At 36.2% G+C, this 22380-nt stretch overlaps 1 protein-coding gene across 1 annotated transcript in view; it reads right to left on the reverse strand.

The window, feature by feature from the left end:
• Positions 1–22380, reverse strand: part of ATP2B1 (ATPase plasma membrane Ca2+ transporting 1) — a 117275-nt gene that overhangs the window by 62669 nt on the left and 32226 nt on the right. The window contains exon 2 of the mRNA XM_025401652.1: positions 4694–5122. Coding sequence (XP_025257437.1) covers positions 4694–4901 — 208 coding nt within the window. The 5' untranslated portion in view covers positions 4902–5122. The remainder of the gene's footprint in view (positions 1–4693; positions 5123–22380) is intronic.

Genomic DNA, 22380 nt, shown 5'->3' on the forward strand with positions numbered 1-22380 from the left:
ATACCAGAAACCCTATTATCAAAAAGTCTACCATCCAACATAAAATATAACATAGATAACACAGGACCACGAAGAGATGAAAGATATACCAAAAGCTAGTGTAAAAATATAAGGATCAAGGAATGTGATTTAGAATATGACTAAGAAAGTCAATGCAGGAAAATAACAAAGATACAGAAGAAAAAAAAAAACTGTGAAGGTAATTTTATGCAGTTAGGATGTTAGAAGCAGGTTATTTTGGTATAAAAGTGCATTCTTGGATTTTGAGGACTATAAGACAGATGCTTTCTCTAAGAGAGCCAAAAATATGAAGTTACAAGCCTCCATTCCAGTTCACCTTGCAATTTATATTTCCAATTTCTTTAGGAGTTAGGATGGTTAATCAGAACCACTGGGAAGTTTTTAATATGAAAATTACATCTGGTCAAAACACTTCCTAATGACCAGTATCACATGCATATGATATGCATATGATATTCTTCAAAACATATTGTTAGAAAACAAGTGATAAATGGGCAAGACAAAAAGAATCACATAAATACAATTTATTGAATAGGGCATTCTTTTTGTTCTTGAGACAGGGTCTCACTCTTTTGTGGGATCACACATGGCTCACTGCAGCCTTGACTGAGGCGATCCTCCCACACTCAAGCGATCCTCCCACCTCAGCCTCCTGAGTAGCTGGAACCACAGGCATGTGTCACCACTCTTGGCTCATTTTTTTTTTTTTTTTACCTTATTTTTTAAATGTTGCCCAGGCTGGTCTCAAATTCCTGGGTTCAAATGATCCTCCCACCTCAGCCTCCCAAAATGCTAGGATTACAGGTGTGAGCCACCATACTTGGTCAGGGTATGTTTTTTAAATGAAGAACAAATTGATAAGCAGAACCTTAAACCAAATTTTTTTTCACCATGTAATTCCAAAATGTTTTTTCCCTATCAAAAATTACTATTGAGAAGACTGCGCTACCTCTTTCTTCATATTGCAACTCTTTTACAAGCTAAGTGAACTGAACTTTTGTAACAGGCAACACACAATGCGGTGGTTAAAGCATGGTCTCTGAAGCCAGAATAAGACTGGAGCCAGAGTGAGACTCTGGGTAAACTGTTTAACTTTTTTGTGCTGAGGGTTCTTTGGCTGTAAAATAAACTTGTTAAGATATTAACTTATTTTAATATTTTCAAGTGCTAATAGCCAATCTAGCACAAAAAGTGTTATCTATCATAAGGATAAGCTATCATTTTTGTGGTTATTGCCTAAGAAATGTCTTGGGTTGTTCCTCCATAATTTACAGAAATCCAATATTGACACCCCCAATATTTCTGATTTCCCTTCTCATTTTTTTAAAAAACGTATCGCCAACACACTACACATTTCATTTAGTTGTCTTGTGAACTGTCTCCCCATGTGAACATGTGAAAATTAGGCAGAGATGTTTGTTTTATTCATGGATGTATACCCAGGGCCTAGAAAAATGCCTACTGCATGGCAGATACTAAAAAATACTACAAAATTTCAGCAATTCTAAGATGCACATATTCTTACATAAAGTCTCTAAAATTGTGATGATTTAATTATACACCGACAACTGCCTTCCAGTAACTGCCAGGCCCCACCACCTTTTTTAGCGGAAGTATATAAAACACACGACAATCAATATCCTAAGTCTGAAGAAAGTATACGTCATCAATAAATGAATGAACTAAAGGGACAGGTAAGACAACTTCGGTTTTACCTAATTGAAATTCATGTACTTTGAAGAATCATTGTAATTCTCACTTTCCCTGATTATAAACAGGTTATTCTAACAAAAGAGTACTTGCTGTCTAGTTCATTTCCTTGGACATACAAACTCCTAATTGCTTATTCCTGGTCATGTTTCATTTATTACCATTTGTATGCTTGATCAGTGACAAAATGTTTCTGAGTGAATTATTTCTACTAAGTTAAACTAAAACTATGAAGATTCTTTGGAAATAACATTCTAGTGAAGGCTGCTGCTGTTTTTTTGAGACAGGGTCTCCCTCTGTTACCCAGGCTGGAGTGCAGTGGTGCAATCATAGCTCACTGCAGCCTCAAACTCCTAGGCTCAAGTGATCCTCCTGCCTCAGTCTCCTGAATAGCAGAGATGCATGTGCCACCACAGTGGTTAATCTTTTTATTTGCAGAGATGGGGTTTTGCTATATTGCCTAGGCCGGTCCTGAACTTCTAGGTTCAAGCAATCCTCCTGCCTTGGCCTTTCAAAGTGTTGGGATTACAGGTGTGAGCCACCGCACTGCTGTTTTCATTTGTATTTTCAACTGTAAATATAAGTATAATGCTTAAAATGGCTTGCTTCACATTATTTTTAAAAGATCATTTCAAAAAAACAAATTGTGTATATATAAACAGTGAGGACAATAGTTTATACAAATTTTAGCAAATATTAAATTCACAATACTAGGAAGAACATGAGCAAACACTTTCTACGAATTAAAGAGGGGATAATAATGCATGAATTTATCTAATGGCCCAAAGCAGCAACAATTCACATAGAATTCTGAGTGGTAAGTGGGTATTTCTAGAGATTATCCATAGCTTCCAACATACTGTCAAAAGGGTACATAACTATCCCCTTATCAAATTTTAAAAACCAATGTACTAGATGCAAAATTTTCAGTTAACTTAACTTCACTAATTAAACCAATTTAAAAGGCACCGCTCCAAATAACAGCATAAAAGAAACTGTAGTGCAAACTTATGAGAAATCATGTCTATAAAAATGAGAAGGCATTCTCATTTTCAAGTGGTGGGGTATTCAGTTATCGGAAGACAAGAACTTTGATTAATAGAGAAATGCAAGTTAGGGTTAGGGGAAGTACAGGTTAGGGGAAGTACAGTTGAGTGAAGATTTGAAACTAAAGCTCAATATTGCTTTTATGAAGAAACTATGTTGTTCTATTGACGGCTCCTTACTGTTAGTGTTGCCTATCAACTTGATGATAAAACCATGAGATTTTAATGGTTAAGCTGAATTAACAGATCTACCAGCTGAGAACAACATACTAATGTACAAATCTCTAAGATGTTATAATAACTCAAAGTCAGTTTGCATAATGAATAAGCTTCAAATTTTGTCAAATTACTGTCTATTAAAGTCCATGGGAACTGTTTCTGATACTCTTAGTTATACCTTAGGTATGCAATCAATTTTGTCAAATTACTGTCTATTCAAGGCCATGGGAATTGTTTCTGATACTCTTAGTTATACCTTACGTATGCCATCAATTTTGTCAAATTACTATCTATTCAAGTCCATGGGAACTGTTCCTGATACTCTTAGTTATACCTTAGATATGCAATACCATCTTAATGTATTAATAGTTGGGATTGATCTTGTAGTAATCAAACCCAACTACATTAAAATGGTATAACATATCTAAGGTATAACTAAGAAGCTGATGCTTCTAGTGGTTCCAATTTGAAAAGATCCAGAAAACCTTGAAGAGTTAACAGGTCTTGCAGGAAAAGAACATATTCCAAATAGTCTAAAGAAGCCCTGTTGGGACACGTGTGAATACTGACTCTGGCTTCCTCAAGATCATGCTACTTCAGAGAAATCAAAGTAACTACCTATCATTAAAATAATTAACAATTCACAAAGAATTACACAGGTTACAAAGGTTTTAAATAATTTTAAAATATAATTTAAAGTTACTCAATTTTGTAAAAGCCTTTTTGCTATTACATTAAATATCATCTAACCAATAGCATGGCATAAAATGTTTCAGGAAATGAAGAAAAATACTTTTGCTTAATTTCTCTAGAACTGGCTTTGGAATATATACTAATAATATACTTTAAAATTTTACATTAATAATTTCTCATCTTTAATAAAATAAATTGTAATCCCCATTCATCCTCATAAGTGTCCCTTCCCAACTCTGTCTTTACAATTTGGAAATGCTTTCCAGAAATGTCCTAACCTTAATTTTATGTTCAATCTGATTAATTTATAAAAGGCAACCTTCTGAAATCATTTCAAAGACCATAATGCCAGAAAGTTATAATGAATTTTCCTTTTTGATTCTCAAAAAGAAAAACCTGCCACAAATACAAATTTATGAAACCAAAGGCTTCTGTGAAAACAGGGATATTCAACATAATTCAAAGACTGAAAACTAGTTTTATTAAAAGAAATGTCTGTTAGGTGAAAAACTAACTTCCGTCTAATCTAGTTCATTTGCTTTAGGAACTCCTGAGCTAATTATTAAAGGTTAGGTTAAGCCTCATAAGCTAAAACCAACTCAATCAGCTACTGACAGTGACAACTATTTTAAGCCACCCAGCAAAATGAAGGATAGTGATCTGAGAGTTTATTTCCACCAAATCCCTGGGAGGCATCCAAGCCTGGTTCCATCCTTTATAGCTCAAAGGGAAGACAATCTTTTTATCATAAACAGGCAGCAGTAGTATGTATAATGGAACAAAATATTTCATCCCGCCAATCTAAAACATATAAATTAATTTGCAACATTTATGTGTTATTATAAAAATACTTTACCTGTACTAATCTGATAACCCATTTTTAATGTCACTATAATTATGTCATAATCATACAATCACCAACATAATATAAGCATGCTTATTTTTAAGCCCAATATATAGAACTCCTTGCACAAAGAACCAAAAACAAGCATAATAAAACTCACCTTCATTGGGAGATGTTTTCAATTTGGTGCAAATTCCATAGACATCTCCATAGCTTTCCTGTATTTTTCGTAATGCATCTGTGGACCTGAGCTCCATGAGAGCTCGCAGCTCTGCGAGCGTAATTCCAAAGTCTCCATCATGATTAGCTTCCTTCAAAGAGTTTTTCACACCACTGTAAGCAACTGAGTTGTTTGCCATGTCGCCCATTACAAGTATAATATATCAGAAGGAAAATGTTTCCCAAAAGAATTTAATTTTCACTTGATGTATTTCCAAGATGAAAATCTTTTAAATATGAAAATCTTTCTTAAACCAAACACTCATTGTATGACTTTGTAAAGCAGCATCAGCAGCAACATTTCCCAGAGAAGTATCTTGACCTTTGGCCCATGACTAGTTTCTCCGTATCAATCATGAGATGTACACATCTGTAAGAAGAAAATATTTAAAAGTTAATAAAATCTATCTTAAGAGTATTATGCACATAAGCATATTCTCTAAATGTCATCAAGTAGCTAAAGTACATTATTTAATAACATAAATAGTTTTGAACTTCAGTCCTGTGCTTTTAAAGTGTTTTGCATAACAGATCAAAGTACAACTTTTAAATAAATTGTGTATCAAAAGACATTAGATTACATCAACATTAAATGAAACTGCAGTTCACATGACTGAATTTTATGATCCACTCAGCATTAGTGTTATTGTTCCAGGCACTATGCTAGTTGTTTTAAATTCATTTTCTCACTTAATCATTATAATTTAATCCCATGAAGTATGACTCCTTCTTCTTCTACTGAGAAGAGCAGACTTCAAGAAAGTGAGTTTTCTGCCCAGCTAACAAATGGTTGAAATGTCTGAGGTGGACTGTATCCAAGCCCAAGTTCTTTTTAATATTATACTTGGATTTCTCTCTGCAAATCTTTCATATGGAATAGCGCCTGAAAGGACAAAAAGCGTAACAGATCCTTTAATATTATTATTTCCTGTAATTCTCATTGGCCACTCTGTGACTCTACCATCTTCTGGCTGTCAAAAACTATACTCTATATGACTTATCACATGTCACCACCTCAGGTCTTCCTTTGACCTCCTATCTAAAGAAATTCTCTACTCTTTTGTTTTCCTTGCCCAGTCTTATTATTACCTAAATTTATCTTGTTCATTTGTTTATGTTATTTTTTTCCCTCCATCTACAGTACTAGTTCTGAGGGTACAGTTTGTCCATTTCTACATCTTGAGAACCTAAAACTGTACCAGACACATGGTAGACACTCAGTAAAAGTCTAAGGAATGAATACATGCATTACATTTATTTCTTCATCTCAACTCCTCCTATTATTCTAATCTGACTAAAGATAAGCTTTCTTCTCCATACAATCACCTCAAAGTTAACATGCCCAACGATGGACTCATCTCATTCACTCATTTAACAGCTCTGCCACCACCATTATACTTATCAGCTCAGCTAGGAATCTTAAATCACCTTTGATTCCATCCTTTCCGGCTTCAGTCTGTTACTAAGTTAATTCTACCTTTGAAAAGTCTCTTCTGTATATAACCCCCTTTCTTCCTGATCTTCAAGTTCTTCTACGCAAATTAGAATCACTAATCCCTTGGTTCTTCCTCATTCTAATATCTCACACATACAATGTCCTGAGCATTCTGCTGCTACATTTAGTTTTTGAAATAGGCATCATGCCACTAAATCTAAACCTAAGATGAAAATGCAGCCCCACTGCTCATGACTCTCTCACTCCATTTTACAGACTCAACTTCTTTCCACCTCAAGCAATCTACCTGCACTCAAAAATATTTTTTAAATGTTCGATGATTAGAACTAGAAAAGATTAGAATGGCCAATGCAATAAATCTTCAGCTATGAAACTGTTATGAAGATGTCTGTAATCATGGTATATGGTCCTCATACTTCAGCATACATCAGAATCACCCGGAGAACTGGTTAGATTGCTGGGCCCCACACCTCAAGCATTTTTAGATTCAGGTAGATTAAGGTGGGGCTCAATAATCTGCATTTCTAACAATTTTTGGGGTGAAGTTGATGCTATCAGTCTAGGGAGCACACTCGTGAGAACAACTGAACTGGAGAATGGGCTAAAAACTTAGAATCTGTATCAGTGAGTTCAGGATGGCTAGGTGAGAAAAGTTTGCTTGCCTTAGGTTAAATTTGCAAAGACGTGATAGTTATAGATTCTGCAAGACATTTTCTTGCATTGCCTGCTTCCTCCCACTTCACAAATCCTTATGCTTGTCTAATTATTACCAATTTTACTCATCTCCTAGGCAAACTGGGTTCCCTCCTACGCACATATCAATTATTATAATAATCCAACTTGAAAAACTGGAGAGGGTGGTTATTTGGTAATCTCCTTAGGTTTCTATATCCAGAGTCTGCTGGCCTGAACATCACACTAACCTTAAAACAGATTATTATTTAACAAATAAAATAATTAAGAAAGTCTGTGTGTTGAGGGCATGTTTGTTCATCTGTCCTCTGGTTTCCACAAAGAGGAATTTTCCTCAACAACTCCTGGCCTGCTACCTCATCAATCATCATGGATGTGAAATGACCTGCCTGGTAAGAGATTTTGCTAGAGAAACTAGACATATGTAGCTTCTTCACCTCTGCCTTCTGTGGGGAGCCAGATATCTGTAGGACTCATGTATTCTGGTTTGAATTCTTAGGGGCAGACCCCAAGATTTAAAAGCCCACTGGAGTGGAGGTAAATAATTGCTTAGTTCTGGGTTCAATACTAGAGCCTTGTTGTCACACAAAAACCAAGTCATCCATTCCAGCTTTCAGAAGTAATAAAACTGATTTTTTTTATTCCTATGTGCCAATTTGTCTTCTCTTCACAGAATTCAAGCAGGAGAAAAGACTGTTATTCATTGAATGCCTTTGAATTCCTCAACAACAGGGATACGTAACACAGCTAAGACTGGAACCTATATCTACTATACAGCCTCCACTTTACGTCTTCACATTTAATAGGTCAAAATGGAAGTTTTCGTAGGTCACAAAATCGTGAAATAACACCAAATGTACCCATTTATACAATAAATCAGAACTGAAGGACCACTGTCGTATTTGCTATTTGCCACCTCAGCATCCCTTTCCCTATCTTTCAGCAATAGCCTCACTTTTCATTTAGGAATCTGTGCTTCCCCAATGCTCAACAGAGTCTGAGCAGAGTTCCATGCCCATTCCCAAATATCCCCAGCAGTCATGCTGATCATCAGTTCTGGAATGTGAATGTGACCTAACAAGAGCCAACGGGTGGTAACAAGACTTCTGCTGTGACTCTGGGGCAGACACTTGTTTATTCTAATTGAACTTAAATCTGAGAGACACATGAAGAGCTACTGTGGTCATCTGATACCACAAGGGGAAAGTCTCTGAAAATGGATTCAATAGACAGCACGTGGAGCAGAGAGAGAGAGAGAGTGAGCAAGTGAGCATGTGCTTGTCAATCCTGGACATCAGTTGAGCCCCTGGGTCAATCAGCGACTAAAGTTTGTCCTATCACTGATCTTTTCCGTAATTTGTCAATAAATGCCCTTCCAGGGTTGAGTCTTCTACTACTTTGCAAGACACAGAGCTTTGATAAGCACATGATTATTAATCATGCTCAATTCCCTCACTGTTTAAAGAAAAGGAAGTCCAGACAACAGCACCAAATGCAAATGAGCCACTTTCCCAAAGTGGACCTATTTGAATTACCAATATCCTGCAAATTATACAGCAGGTTGTTGTCTATTTCTAGATCATCTATAGCTCCTTTTACTATTTTCTTCTTTACCTACTCTTCCATTCATCTACTTGGCTGATTGACAAAAATACTAAGGACAATAAAAAAGTTTTGCTTTTCACTTGTTAGCTACAACATGACAATCAAGTGAGACAAACGCTCTTTGGGACTGATATACAACAGCAAGCAGAACATCTATTTTGCTTCTCTTTGTTCTCTAAAAGAATTTTATCTACTATTTGAAAAGTGTAAGAAAAAATATTAAGTGGAAGCTGAGGCCCAAGAAGAGGCAGATTTTAAAGAAAGCACATGTAGGCCTCCTGGCTTACAAAATTTAGCCCAGAATAAATGTTGTCTCTGAACAAACTACTGTTGGTAGTCTTTGAGGTATTACAAAACACACACACACACACACACACAAAGGTAGCTGAAGACTGGAGTTGGGCAAAAATGGTTACAATATTCAAAAAGAACAACAACAAGGTAGATTTTTACTGACATATAATCTTTACTGTGAATGGGTAGGGCCTTAGAAAAAGACAAAAGGATGATTATATCCTAGTAGTTAGTAGAGCTCATAAAGAGACAGGTTGGTTAATAATATAATTTCAATCAATTCCTTCCTTCATGAGGTCATTTTACAGATCAAGGAAAAGTTGTGTGAAAGTTATTCAGACTCAGCCGGGCGCGGTGGCTCACGCCTATACTCCCAGCACTTTGGGAGGCCGAGGCGGGCGGATCATGATGTCAGGAGATCGAGACCATCCTGGCTAACATGGTGAAACCCCGTCTCTACTAAAAAACACAAAAAATCAGCCAGGCTTGGTGGCAGGCGCCTGTAGTCGCAGCTACTCGGGGGAGGCTGAGGCAGGAGAATGGCGTGAACCTGGGAGGCAGAGCTTGCAGTGAGCTGAGATTGCGCCACTGCACTCCAGCCTGGGTGACAGAGCGAGACTCCGTCTCAAAAAAAAAAAAAGATTTTTAAACCTAGAGGAAAAGAGAATCAGTATACGATTTGATATACTGGAATAATTTAAATGTTAAGTCAAATTTTGATTAGTTTTACTACATGTCTCAAGTAAAGTATTTAAATCCAAAACTAGTATTTACAAAGGGTCTTAATCCATGACTGGTTCTTATGAACACAAATTATTGATTTAGGGTTTTTAAAAAATCTTCTAAAGATAAAGACACTTTATTTTCATTCATTTAATGAGAATATGAAGTTTTAAGTTTCAAATTTTTAGTTCTTTGGTGTTTAGAAGTCAATGTGTACCACCTCATAAATTAGTATCAACTTTGACCTAACTGTACACAATTAGAGCTTATTCCCTGGACCCAAATATACTAATACGATACATTAATCAGAGTAATTACTGATTTTTTGGATTAAGTATACATTTTTATAAAAGTTACTAAACCAAAATCAAAATAAAACACTATTTTAAAAAGACTTTTCTGTTAAATCATGGTCACAAAGTAAAGAATCCTAGAATTTAACAGCTAAAGGGATGCTGGAGATCAAATCCAATAGTTCATTTTATGGCCATTAAAACCAAACACTCATAATGGTCTACTTTCAAAATGGATAGAGATACTTATAAAATAAAGCAAGCATTAAATACTCACAAAATCATTAAACATGAGAGTAAACAGCTGCAATTAAAATCGCAGGATAAACAATATACAAGTTTTAAGGAGGCTACTACTATCAGGGAAATAACTGGCACTGTACTTTAAAACTGGTACTGACACCCTAACCATTAGATGCACCATTTGACTGACAAAGAACTAAAAAATAATTTTTGACTACAGGCTTTCAAAAAAGAACTCAAGAGATCTCCATTTTCATTGTGTGTTTTTTATTTTGTGTGTGTTTCTTTCTTTAACATAAAATGAATTCCACTTCCTTTACACACAGACATAGTTACAGCAAGAGCGATAACTAGCCTACATAGCTGTTTCTCACTGTGGTTGCTATGGCATTTTATTGACAGTGACAGCTACCTCATGAGTTAAAAAATCCAGGCCTACCCCACCCAGTCCTCCTAGATAGCCGCAGTGATTCTCAATCAATGTGGACAATCTGAAACTTAGCACTGTAAATGTCCTATAGAAGGTTTGGATAGTATACTACATAACTTAGCCTAAATTTATGGCCCATTACACCGAAAAGTTATTTAAAGGCAAAAAACCATGCTTTATCCATCTTTGATCTCCATACCTTATCAAGAGAGACTAGGATCTTTTTTTTTTTTTTTTTAACACGAGACTAGAGTTTTATTATTACTCAAATCAGTCTTCCAAAAAGACTATGATCTTTCAACCTTCTGATGTAGTCACTTTCTGCAGAAAGACAATAACCTTTTACCTGATTCACAGCCTAAAAATTTGAAGTCTTTCAACCATGATAATTTACTGTAAACTTAAATATAAGTGCTTGCATGTAATATCTCACTCTCACGGTGAAAGGAGCAGATGGTTTATTATTATACATATCAAAGAGACACTACAAGATTAAGAATGGTAGAGTTTATTCTACAAAGTTTTGGTACATTCAAATTATTTCATTAAAATGTGTTAAAGAAATCAAGGAATGACTCAAATTTAAATTTACTCTTAACTCACATTTTTCACTTTTTAAGGGGCTTAAAGAAAACATACATACTCACATAAAAGATCATTAAGCCTATACTGCTTGTTTAGAAAAGTAATTTATATTAGATGAGTAAAGAATAACATATAAACAAGAGTAAATTCACCAAACAAAATTTTAGTTTTATAGAGCTGATAAAGCAGAAAATAAGCATTATCTAAAATGCCTGATTTATTAGTCTCAAAGGACTCCTAAATACCATTGCTGTGTCTGTGTTGACTAAAATTAGTCCTACTCCCCTAAGTAACTTACTTATCTAGTAGACTCTTCCAGAGGCAGAGACTAAGTACAGTGCTTTAAAGGGCAAGTTACAGCAGTTACAGCTGCTGTCAGTTATAAACTTGGCATGAACACTTTAGCAAATCTCTCAGAGTGGGAAACAACTAGATTAGAATAAGGAAGGCATTAATTTGTTCTTCTAGTATAGCCTTTATCACACAGCTGCAATGATTTGTTTACCTCTCTGTCTTTCCCAATGAACTGTAACTCAAGGGAGAATCTGTGCCATGCATTTTTTTTTTTTTTTTTTTGAGACGGAGTCTCGCTCTGCAAGCTCCGCCTCCCGGGTTTACGCCATTCTCCTGCCTCAGCCTCCCAAGTAGCTGGGACTACAGGCACCTGCCACCTCGCCCGGCTAGTTTTTTGTATTTTTTTAGTAGAGATAGGGTTTCACTGTGTTCGCCAGGATGGTCTCGATTTCCTGACCTCGTGATCCGCCTGTCTCGGCCTCCCAAAGTGCTCGGATTACAGGCTTGAGCCACCGCGCTCAGCCGCCATTCATTTTTAACTCCAGCACTGTCTGGAACCTAGAAGGTACTCTTGAACCATAAGCTAAAATAAATTTGGAAAACAGATTTTACAATGGAAGCAACCACAATTTAAATAGCAGAGCTAAACAAAACTTTCTAACACTTTGTTTAAAAGAATACGTTAGGTGTTAGATGAGTTAAGAGAAAGTCACAGCATTCAAGGAGTTTTCAAACCATCTTGGTATGCCAGATATATTATAGCTTTCCTTTAAATCCTTTTAGACAACAGAATAAGTTAAAGGATATTTCAGATTTTAAAATGAATTACACGCCTGCTACATGGCAATGTTTTTTAACCAGGGTCTTAGCTTCTTCAGGGTATGCAAAGAAATAATACTGAATTATAATATTTCATACAGCCTGAAAGAAATAATACATTTATTTGAAAAATAATTTGTTAGGGTTATCTATGCTAAATAAAAATCTGCCAAATAAACATGGTAATAAAGTTGGCAAGTAGGTCTAAATAATAATAAAAACAATCTTACCCAGTAAAGACCATTTGGTGAAAAAAACACTTAACTCCATACCTATCATCCGCTCCAAAATTTGCTGTTTCTACACTATCTCCCACTCATAAATCAACCTATTACAATCTAGATTCCTCTTTTATGCTGCGTTGAAACTACTCTTCCAGGTGACCACTGACCCCTTGTGTTCTTAAATCTAATGGACACATTTAGCCCTAATCTAACCTACTAGCAACCTTTGCTACTGTTAATCACTCTCTGACTATTGAAATGTTCTGCTGCCTTCATTTCTCTGATGTTTGACTCTTATTCCCACTACCCTGTCATCTCTAGCTGCTTGTTTTCACTTTCCACTGTTTGTCCCTTTTTTCGAAGGAGTCAAAAGGAGTCAGTAGGGAGGGGTTGGATGGCACAGCAGCCTTTATAATTGTTTTCATCTGTTTTTAGTAAGAGGAAACGAGATTCGTTTATTGATAATAATTTATTTGCATGTGCATTTACAGGGCCTATTTATTTTGTTTCTCTCATATTTCAGAATTCCACAATTCAATTAAAATGATGAAACCACACTGTAACAGTCTGGCTCAGTGAAAGTGTAAAAAAAAAACCACCCAGTTTTCTTATCCTAAAGGCCCAAGCACAGCTCCTGTTTCCCACAGTCTTTAGTCTATACAGAAACATGCCAGCCCAAAGCAGAATAGGTGACTCGCCTCCCTCCCTGGGGCTGTTAGATAACTATTTTGGCTTTTGATAGCTGTCATTTTCAGTACAGATTATTCATTCATGCCAACAGAGTACTTAATTAAGCAGAATATATGATAAAATTTTAATGTGAATGATCTCAAACACAGGTATCTTGAACTATAGACATTTTTGGTCTATGGTCAAGTCAACTGGTATCATCTTATCCCAAACATTTATGATACCTGTCTTTTGGGAGGTTGGTCTAATTTTGCAAGGTTGTACTTACAAAACAAAAAACAATCCCTCTGAATTTACCAAAACCAGAACAAATTTAACAGTTAACACACTAGAGATTAGTGGTTCTTAAACTTCAGCATGCACCAGAATCACCTCAATCACCTGTGAAAACACAGATTGCTGAGCCTCACTCAGTAGATCGAACACTTCATGAGACTGTCTAACAACTTCTCAGATAACAGTGATGCTAATGCTACTGGTCTGGAGAGCCACTACTGACAATAAGTGTAGCCTCAACCTTGACTAGGGAACAAACTGCTGAATTGTCACCTTGATCCAAAAGTTTCCTCAAACAAATATAAGCAAATTACTCATGGTTCTTTATTATGCTATTTTTTTTTTTTTTTTTTTTTTGAGACAGTCTCGCTGTGTCGCCAGGCTGGAGTGCAGTGGCACAATCTCAGCTCACAGCAACCTCCGCCTCCTGGGTTCAAGCGATTCTCGTGCCTCAGCCTCCTGAGTAGCTGGGATTACAGGCATGCGCCACCATACTCAGCTAATTTTTGTATTTCTAGTAGAGACGGGGTTTCACCATGTTGGTCAGGATGGTCTTGATCTCCTGATCTCGTGATCCGCCCGCCTCAGCCTCCCAAAGAGCTGGGAGTAGAGATGTGAGCCACCACACCCAGCCTATTATGGTATTCTTGATGTGCATGGATAACTGAAAGCAGACTACTTTCTAAAAACATTACTTGAGTTGATACTTTTTTTGTGTTTTGATTTTTAGTACCAAGTATACTAATATTTTTCCATTTAAGCCTTATAATACACAAATATACATAAACACTGCAAATAATTTATTTAAAAAATGTGGAGACTCATATTGATACATTCTGAACATATGTTAAATTACTTTAAACACCTAAAAAGTATTAAATTTTTAAAAGTTTAACAGAGAACTTTAGATACCTACCTTCTCTTGCTATCCCACAAAATAAACTACTTTGTTTTCTCCTATTCTATTGTTCTATTTAGGCATTTTAGAAACCTTTCATCTTTACAGTAAGTTTCCCAGTAAAATAAGCTTTTGAAAAGCTCAAAAAATAAAGTTAATTTTATATAATCCTGTGCGGTTTACCAAATATAAGAACATACTATATCTCCAGTTAAATATGAGAACCAAATGTTCTATCATTTTCCAGTCTCGCTGGTGTTGAAATTTTCAGCTATAGTCAAAGAAGAGATTTCTAAATTAAAACTGTGTTTTTCCTTCTGTTCAGGAGCTAGAAGGCAACATGAACACTTGAATGTCACACCAGCTGCTCTGTCGGCCTACTCAGTTCTTAAGAGCTTCTATCCTGTCAATTCACAAGAACCTACACTTACATGCTTAAGGAAACAGGATGCTCATTATGTCACTGAAAAGAGCTCACAAAAATAAAGTTGGCAATATTGAGAGAGGCATAACTCTTATCTGTAAATTTAACATGAGCTTTCTGTTTTCTTAATTAAAAACTCTAGATTTCAATAAGATTTATTCCAGTTCTTCACCAACTGAATAGAGAATTAAGGGAAGAAGGCACTTTCCCATTTATCTCTTTTTATTTATATAGTTTGATAGTTGATGATCTTTTGCAATTTCCAGCTGTGATTATTAAAGAACAGTTCAGTAAATCAATACTCACTTTTACAAAACATTTAAATAATCTGGCTGGAAATTAAGGTAAATTCTATTTTAAGGAGATACCAGACAAGAATTTATTTATGGTTAACTCACCAAAGTGCAAAGAACATGGGCAACAGGGAACTGCTGAACTGTAACTCATTCCATCACAACATGATGATCCTTCAAACTCTCTGGTTTCACACATTCCTGACCTTCATTCTAAGACTTTGATCTGTATTCTCTACCTGCTATTTAAGGGGAGGGCCACAAGTTCAAACTTATCATCCCTTGGAATTGTTCTATTTTCAAAATTTCCTCTCCAGTGAACAACTTATCTCACTTTATTTCTCTTCACTTCTACTGAACCTTGTGTATACATTCCGACCTACAAGCTCAAAGGTAGTCAAGATCCTTTCTAATCAACACTTGCCTCCCTAAAAATGCTTACTTCTCAATGGTCAGCGACTCCAGCTTGGCTCTTATGTCTCACTTGCTCTTTATCCTCCTACCACCCATCTGGTTAATTAGCTACCCCTGAATAGACATACCATCTGGCTGAGCAATGTTGGTAAAAGTTTAAAAATTGAGTTCTTAGTTCCATCACAATTTTTTCTCAGTCATACATGATCCACGGACACATCTCTAACTTCCTGTTATGTTCCTCTTTCAATTCTAAGACTTTCTTAAATTACTCTAGCTCTTTCCAGGGTTCTCAAGTCTGCTCTAAGACCTTGCTTCCTTGATTGCTACTGCAAGCTACCACCACTTCCATCCCCTTTCTCTTGGTTTCCTCACTTAGACTAGCCAGTATTCAGATACATTCTATTACATAAAAGACCATTTTTCTCTGTCCACCTCCCCGCCACAGGAAAAAAAAGTCTCTCCTGGATTTTGATAACCCATTAGGCTATTCTTTTCTCCCCCCTCCTTTTATCCCACTTCTTAAAAAGGTCTATTCGCAATGCTTCTTCCTAATGGACCACTCTCACCTTGACCCTGACAAACTGGATCCATTCTTTAGTCCACACACTACTAAGATGGCTCTCTATGAAGAGCCATCTTCTATTAATGCTTCTATTAGCCATCATCTATTAATGATCTCAAACTTTTTATCAATCCTCATCCTCCTCTATACTTCTGTGTCATTTGACAGTACTGTTCCCTCCTGTCCATTGTATCACTTACTTATTCTCACAGGTCTCTTAATTCATCCTCCTCTGCTCACATTCACCCCGTTTAAAAATCTTTACCACACCTTAAATGAGGGTATTACCCAGGGATCTCTCCACAGGCCTCTTGGCAACTCATACCATATTATGGCCTACATCTACCACCTTAATCAAGTGCCAGGCGATGTTCTGTTAACAGACATTTCTATTTGAGTATCTTGCTGTACTTCAAATGCAATCACCAATATTAAACTTATCACTGTCCCCCAACACCTGTTGCTGTTCTCCAAAGTTCTTACCAGTCCCAAAGGTATCTGAGTAAACTCTATGTCCAAGGCTCTGTCTTCAAACAGTTTACAGCCTAAATGAGGGAGAAAGACAAGCATACTAGCAAGTACAATTAAGTGTTGTACACTGCTGAAAGAAATCATAGGTAATATAAACACATGGAAAAACATTCCATGCTCATGGACTGGAAGAATCAGTATCGTTAAAACGGCCATACTGCCGAAGGCAATCTACAGATTCAGTGCTATTCCTATCAAACTATCAATGCCATTTTTCACACAATTAGAAAAAAATCATTCTAAAATTCATATGGAACCAAAAAAGAACCTGAATAGCCAAAACAAACAATTAAGTGTTGCAGAGAACATCACAAAAGATATGGTGAACACAAAATGTTAGCCAGGTACATGACTTCAAGAAGAGCTTCACTGTCTAGGATGTATCTAAATCAAAGCAGAGCAGTGCAGGGCTGGAGAAGGGGCTAAAAAACTGCAGTGTGAATGACAGTTTAATATAGCTGAACACAGGAAAACAAGAAGGCAACACAGAAAAAAGCTGCTACCATGTAAAAACACGTTACCTATTTGTACCTCTGGAGGTTTTCTTAAAACTTCATCTTCTCAAATACAACTTAAGCTTCCTGAGGGCAGAGCAGTAGTCACAACTCGTGTTCTTTTATAGCCCCTACAGAGGCTAACAGATTGCTTCACTGTTTATTAGAATAAAATTTACACTGCAAAAGATTAATGCTATTAAAATCCTCAAGCTCTCCTAACAGAAAACTAAAATAAGATAACCAGCACACACATAAAAAAGAAATATAACTAAAACTCTGGGTTATTTTTGGATTGAGGGAGAAAAAACATACAGTTTTTGTCAAAAGCTCCTGACTTCCTAATTCTTTCTGGTAACTTTTTAATACAGGCAATTGAAATTATTTTATAAGCCTAAAGAGAGATTTGCACCATCTTTTGATAAGATGTTTCCATTCTTACCAACTGCAAAAGGTAAAATGAATCAACCAGGGAGATAATAAGGAGGGATTACTTTCAAGATGGTGATGGAAGCTGCACAGCATCTAGCCTATAAACATTTCCCCTCTCACGAGGTTTTCAACAGATCATACATGTAGTAGATCAACAGAGGAGGTACTGATACTGACAGGTTCAGTATGAATGTCATGTCCCAAATCAGCATCCTTTCTCTCATCCATTTGTTCCAATATAGCTCTTAGATTTCCCATCTCCCTTTTTCTTCTTTGGACAAGTTCCAAGTAACAGTCTCCTACTGTCATACTAAAGAGTTTTCCCTAATGAACGCTAGTTGATTCTCTTTGCCTTTCTATTAACTTCTTCAAGGAATAATTAAAATGCTCCTTCTACTCTGACCCCATGGCATGGAATTAAAATATATATCTATGCTTCTATAATCTTTTTAAGCTTCTATAACACATTCAGTATGTACTGCATTTTCTTGTGTACATAGCTTTCTTCCTGATTAAACTGTAAGCTGAGGGCAGGATGGTCTTGTTCATTTCTGTATCTCCTAGTGACCACTCCAGCAACAGTACCTTGCCCACAGAAACTGCTCAACACAGGGTAACTTAACTGACCTGGAGAACATGTGGCAATGATACTGAAGACAAACAGATGTCCTTTAGCAAGGCCCATCTCAAGTGCCAGCAAAAAAGATTGTCAATCCCAAAGCAGCAAAGATTTTTTTCGCCACTCAAGAGGATGCCTGACCTAACACGAAATCATAAATAGGATGATGAGAGGTCTACAGCTTCTTAGATTTCCTCCCAGCAATTTCTCGTACCAGCTGAGTGACCCTGAACAATTTACATAGTGCTTCAGCTTCCTCATTTGTAGAATAGGGATATCACCCCCATCTCATAATTTTTGAGCAGATTAAATGAATTACCACACGAAGTATCTTAGAATCATCCCAATGTCTTAGAGCTAGTGCCTGGCACTTAATAATAGTCAATGAACTGTATAGTGTATATTATTAAGTGTAATAACTATGGTAATAATTAACAGTAATATTTTGTTTCTAATAAACTCCTATTTTGCATACATTATAAAATGCTTAAGTTAGCTTGGTGATATAGAAGGCACACAATATATATTTGTTAAATAAACAAAAATATTCAGTTCAGTATATGAATGTGACGTCCTTACATATGACATCAAATAGTATTTAAGAATTAAAAAGCAAGAGGGATGTATTACATATCTATAATTTTATAACTGCTGATCTCCAAACCAGAATGGTCGACTTTAAGAAGAAAAGGAGAGTAACACACCAGTGGGAGAAAAAAGTTTTCTTCTCACAATTAAAATCAGATGATTAACTGTTTAAGATTCTTAGAGATTTAAAAATAATGACTAGGAAACTACGAAATTGGAAAACTCTTTGTGACACAATATTCAGGGGGAAAACACAGAAATGTACCTACCTAAAGACAGATATAATCATGTAGAATTGACATACTGTAAATGGACAAGAACCAGAAACAGGAAGGGAAAAGGAGCTAATCTGTCAGAGGAGCAATTCAACAGATTCTTTTGTAAATAATAAAATAATAAATACATTTAAAAATAAATAAAAAATAAATAAATACAGTTTATTTCCTAAATGCAATGGATGTAATGTGCACAAAATAAAACCAAAGATTTTATTTTTTTCAGTTGTTAGGCATTCTGACTTTTTGTAGTTGTTGTTTTGGTTTTTTTTTTTTTTTAACTTTTATTTTAGATTCAGTGAGTACATGTGCAGGCTTATTACCTGGGTATACTGCCAGATGCTGAGGTTTGAAGTATGAAAGATCCCGTCATGCAAGTATTGAACAAAGTATCCAACAGGCATTCTGACTTTGATCTATCAGCATTACACTGAAATTCTAGTACAACAGAAGAAATCTGCCAATCCTGGTACTAATCCACAATATCCTTACCAAAGCTGTGAAGATTTTAAAATTAATGCTTATGTCCTAGGATATCATAAACAGAATGTATACTGAGCAGCAAACTTTGGCTTAACACTCAAAAAAATTAATAATAAACACACAACGTAAACTATCAGTTAAGGAAGTACAAGTAATCATTCACCTGGTTAATGCTGATCTGAGCTAAATGTAAAGAGAAAAGGAAAAATGATATACTACACAAAAGACACATGCCCACATACAACAGAAGAACCTTCTTGGAACCTGATCACAGGGAAAGAAGAATAACAGTTCAGGCCTTATACATTAAAAAAAAAAAAGTTGGGGGTGGCGGGGGGCTCAGACCTCATCAAACTGACTTAGAATAGGAACTGCTAGGATCATTTGAAAGGAATTAAAATTTAAAATAATTATACGTTATATTAAGTTAAGCCATATGACACTGTCATTTTTGTGGATGAAAATCAGTAGAATATCAGCAATTTCATAGAGCTCAATCTAATAAAATGGATTGAGCAGAACATTCAAAATGAGCAACCTAAAAAGAGCAAAAGGGAGCCCAGGACTCAAGATCTGACATTAGGTCAACTGAATGAGTCAGTTTAACTCAATGCGAGAAAAAAAGCATTTAACAGTCAGAAATGGGTTGGTCAACCATGAAACCACAGGCAAAGGATAATCATCCGAAGAGGAAAAGAAAATCTGGCCTTTCTCATTCAAGCAGTATTTAGAAGGAAGAGTTTTCTAAGCTCACAATGAGGTTACAGTATTTGTATCCTAACTGAGGGATTAAAATGTTGACTACTTACCAGAGTTAAGAGTAGGACACCTGTGCCAGACATTGTGTTTAACAATTTACAGTATACTCTACATGGATCCTTTCACCTATTCTTCCCAATGCCATACGAACAATGTAGTATTTAATATTATTACCCCCAATTGCCAGATGAGGTAACTAACCGGTCTTTGAGAAGTTAAGAAAAGCCTGAGTCCATCACACATTCCAAACATACCACTTGTTCTGCCTACATACTCACTAAGCAACCTCCTAATTATAATGTGGTTTCCCATGTGGTAAATCTACAGGGAAGAGAATGTGCTTAGCCAACACCTGAGAGTCTGTTTCCCAAGGCAGTTTTTTTTTTTAACTGTAAATTAATAGACATTCTGATTTTTATATCAAGCTCATGAACTCTGTAGATATGAACCTGAGACAAAAATTAGATAACTGTAGAAATACTAGGCTTCAGGGTCTGTAAGTTTCAGACTCTTTACTATGATAAACTACTAAGAGATGCAATCCCTATCCTGAGAGGTCCCTTCAGAGACAGTAAGTTTCCTTTATCCCAAGAGAGGAGATACCTCAGTATCATCATTAACAATCTCTTCCTTTTTGAAATCTCTAGAGTAGAAAGAAGTAATAACGAAACGACAAAATTCTAATTCTGACTCTGCTCTGCTAGCACTTAATCCTGAGCAAATTGCTCTATATCCCTTGGTTTCATTTTTCTCATGTATAAAATAGAGAAACTGGCTGGTGCGGTGGCTCACGCCTGTAAACCCAGCACTTTGGTAGGCTGAGGTAGGCAGATCACCTGAGGCCAGGAGTTCAAGAGCAGCCTGGCCAACATGGTGAAACCCTGTCTCTATTAAAATACCAAAATTAGCTGGGCATGGTGGCGGGTGCCTGCAATCCCAGCTATACGAGAGGCTGAGGTGAAAGGATCGCTTGTACCTGGGAGGGAGAGGCTGCAGTGAGCTCAGATCACACCACTGAACTCCAGCATGGGTGACAGAAAAAGACTCCCCTAAAAAAAATTTAAAAAATAAAAAATTTTAAAAAGGAAGAAAAAGAAACTGAGCTCTCTGATGTATATATATTCCTTTCTAATCTAGCACATATAGCTGCCTATCACATGAAATCCTCGTCTCTTACCTTCAGTGTCCAATTCTAATTTTATATCTATTTCTCTGACCCTTCCTTGTGTCTCTGACTGGGTGCCCTATGTACTGTCTGCCTCTCTCCCACCCAACCACTACCTCCACACCCACCACAGGAGAGTCTGGGGTCTTCTATTTTCATCTCACTGGCACTCAAAGTTATGACCCTAGATTTCTAATTATCAACACTACCTGTCCCCTTCATTACCCAACGACTGTGAATCATACTAAGTCTAGTGCAGTATCTGTATACATCTGAGGTACTGAAATAGTGTGCCTTATCTGAAAGTCCCACATGCAATTCAATAATGGGTTCAGGATTACAATTGGATATCTTTATTTTCCTTTCCAAGTTTTGCCTCTTGTTTCCACTTAGCTGAATTTACAAAACTATAATTCTAAGCCTCATTTATCTTTCATCTCCAAAATCCTGACAGTAATCTTAGTCCTATCCTCAAACTCAAACACAAAAACTCTATTCCTATTAAGAACTTCCAAATCCCTCTAGACTAGACTTCCAAACTGGTGAGCTGGAGAAGCTATCTCATAGTATGTTAATAGTTGTGCTGTGAAAAAAGGTGTTTTGTGTTCAGTACAGTTAAATAGGTTTCCTTCAGCCAGATATTTTTCATAGCCTTGCATATTTGTGAATCCACAAGAGAGAAATATTATATGCAACGTTTTCTGAACTTATTTTTACCTACCTTTTTGTCCCATAGAGTACCTATTAATATCACTTCAAACTACTGTTTCACAGAATAATATATGCCGCTCTCGTCTTTCTTATTTCAAAGTATCCACTACTTAAATACAAAAGCACTTCTGATTTTTCACTGTCTCCCAATGTCCAATAAGTAGCTAAGTTCCTTCCTCCCAACTTATCGCATTCATCTTTTCTCTCTATTCCCTCTAAAACCACAAAATTTCAGATGTGGTCATACATAACAGTTACAAATCCTGTCCATAAAATATTAGATACGTTGCTATTAACACCGTGAGGCTGCCATGAGGACTAAAAGACAAAAAATACGACATCTTGCATACTA

Source organism: Theropithecus gelada, chromosome 11 (genome assembly GCF_003255815.1).
Source record: "Theropithecus gelada isolate Dixy chromosome 11, Tgel_1.0, whole genome shotgun sequence".
Classification (NCBI taxonomy): domain Eukaryota; kingdom Metazoa; phylum Chordata; class Mammalia; order Primates; family Cercopithecidae; genus Theropithecus; species Theropithecus gelada.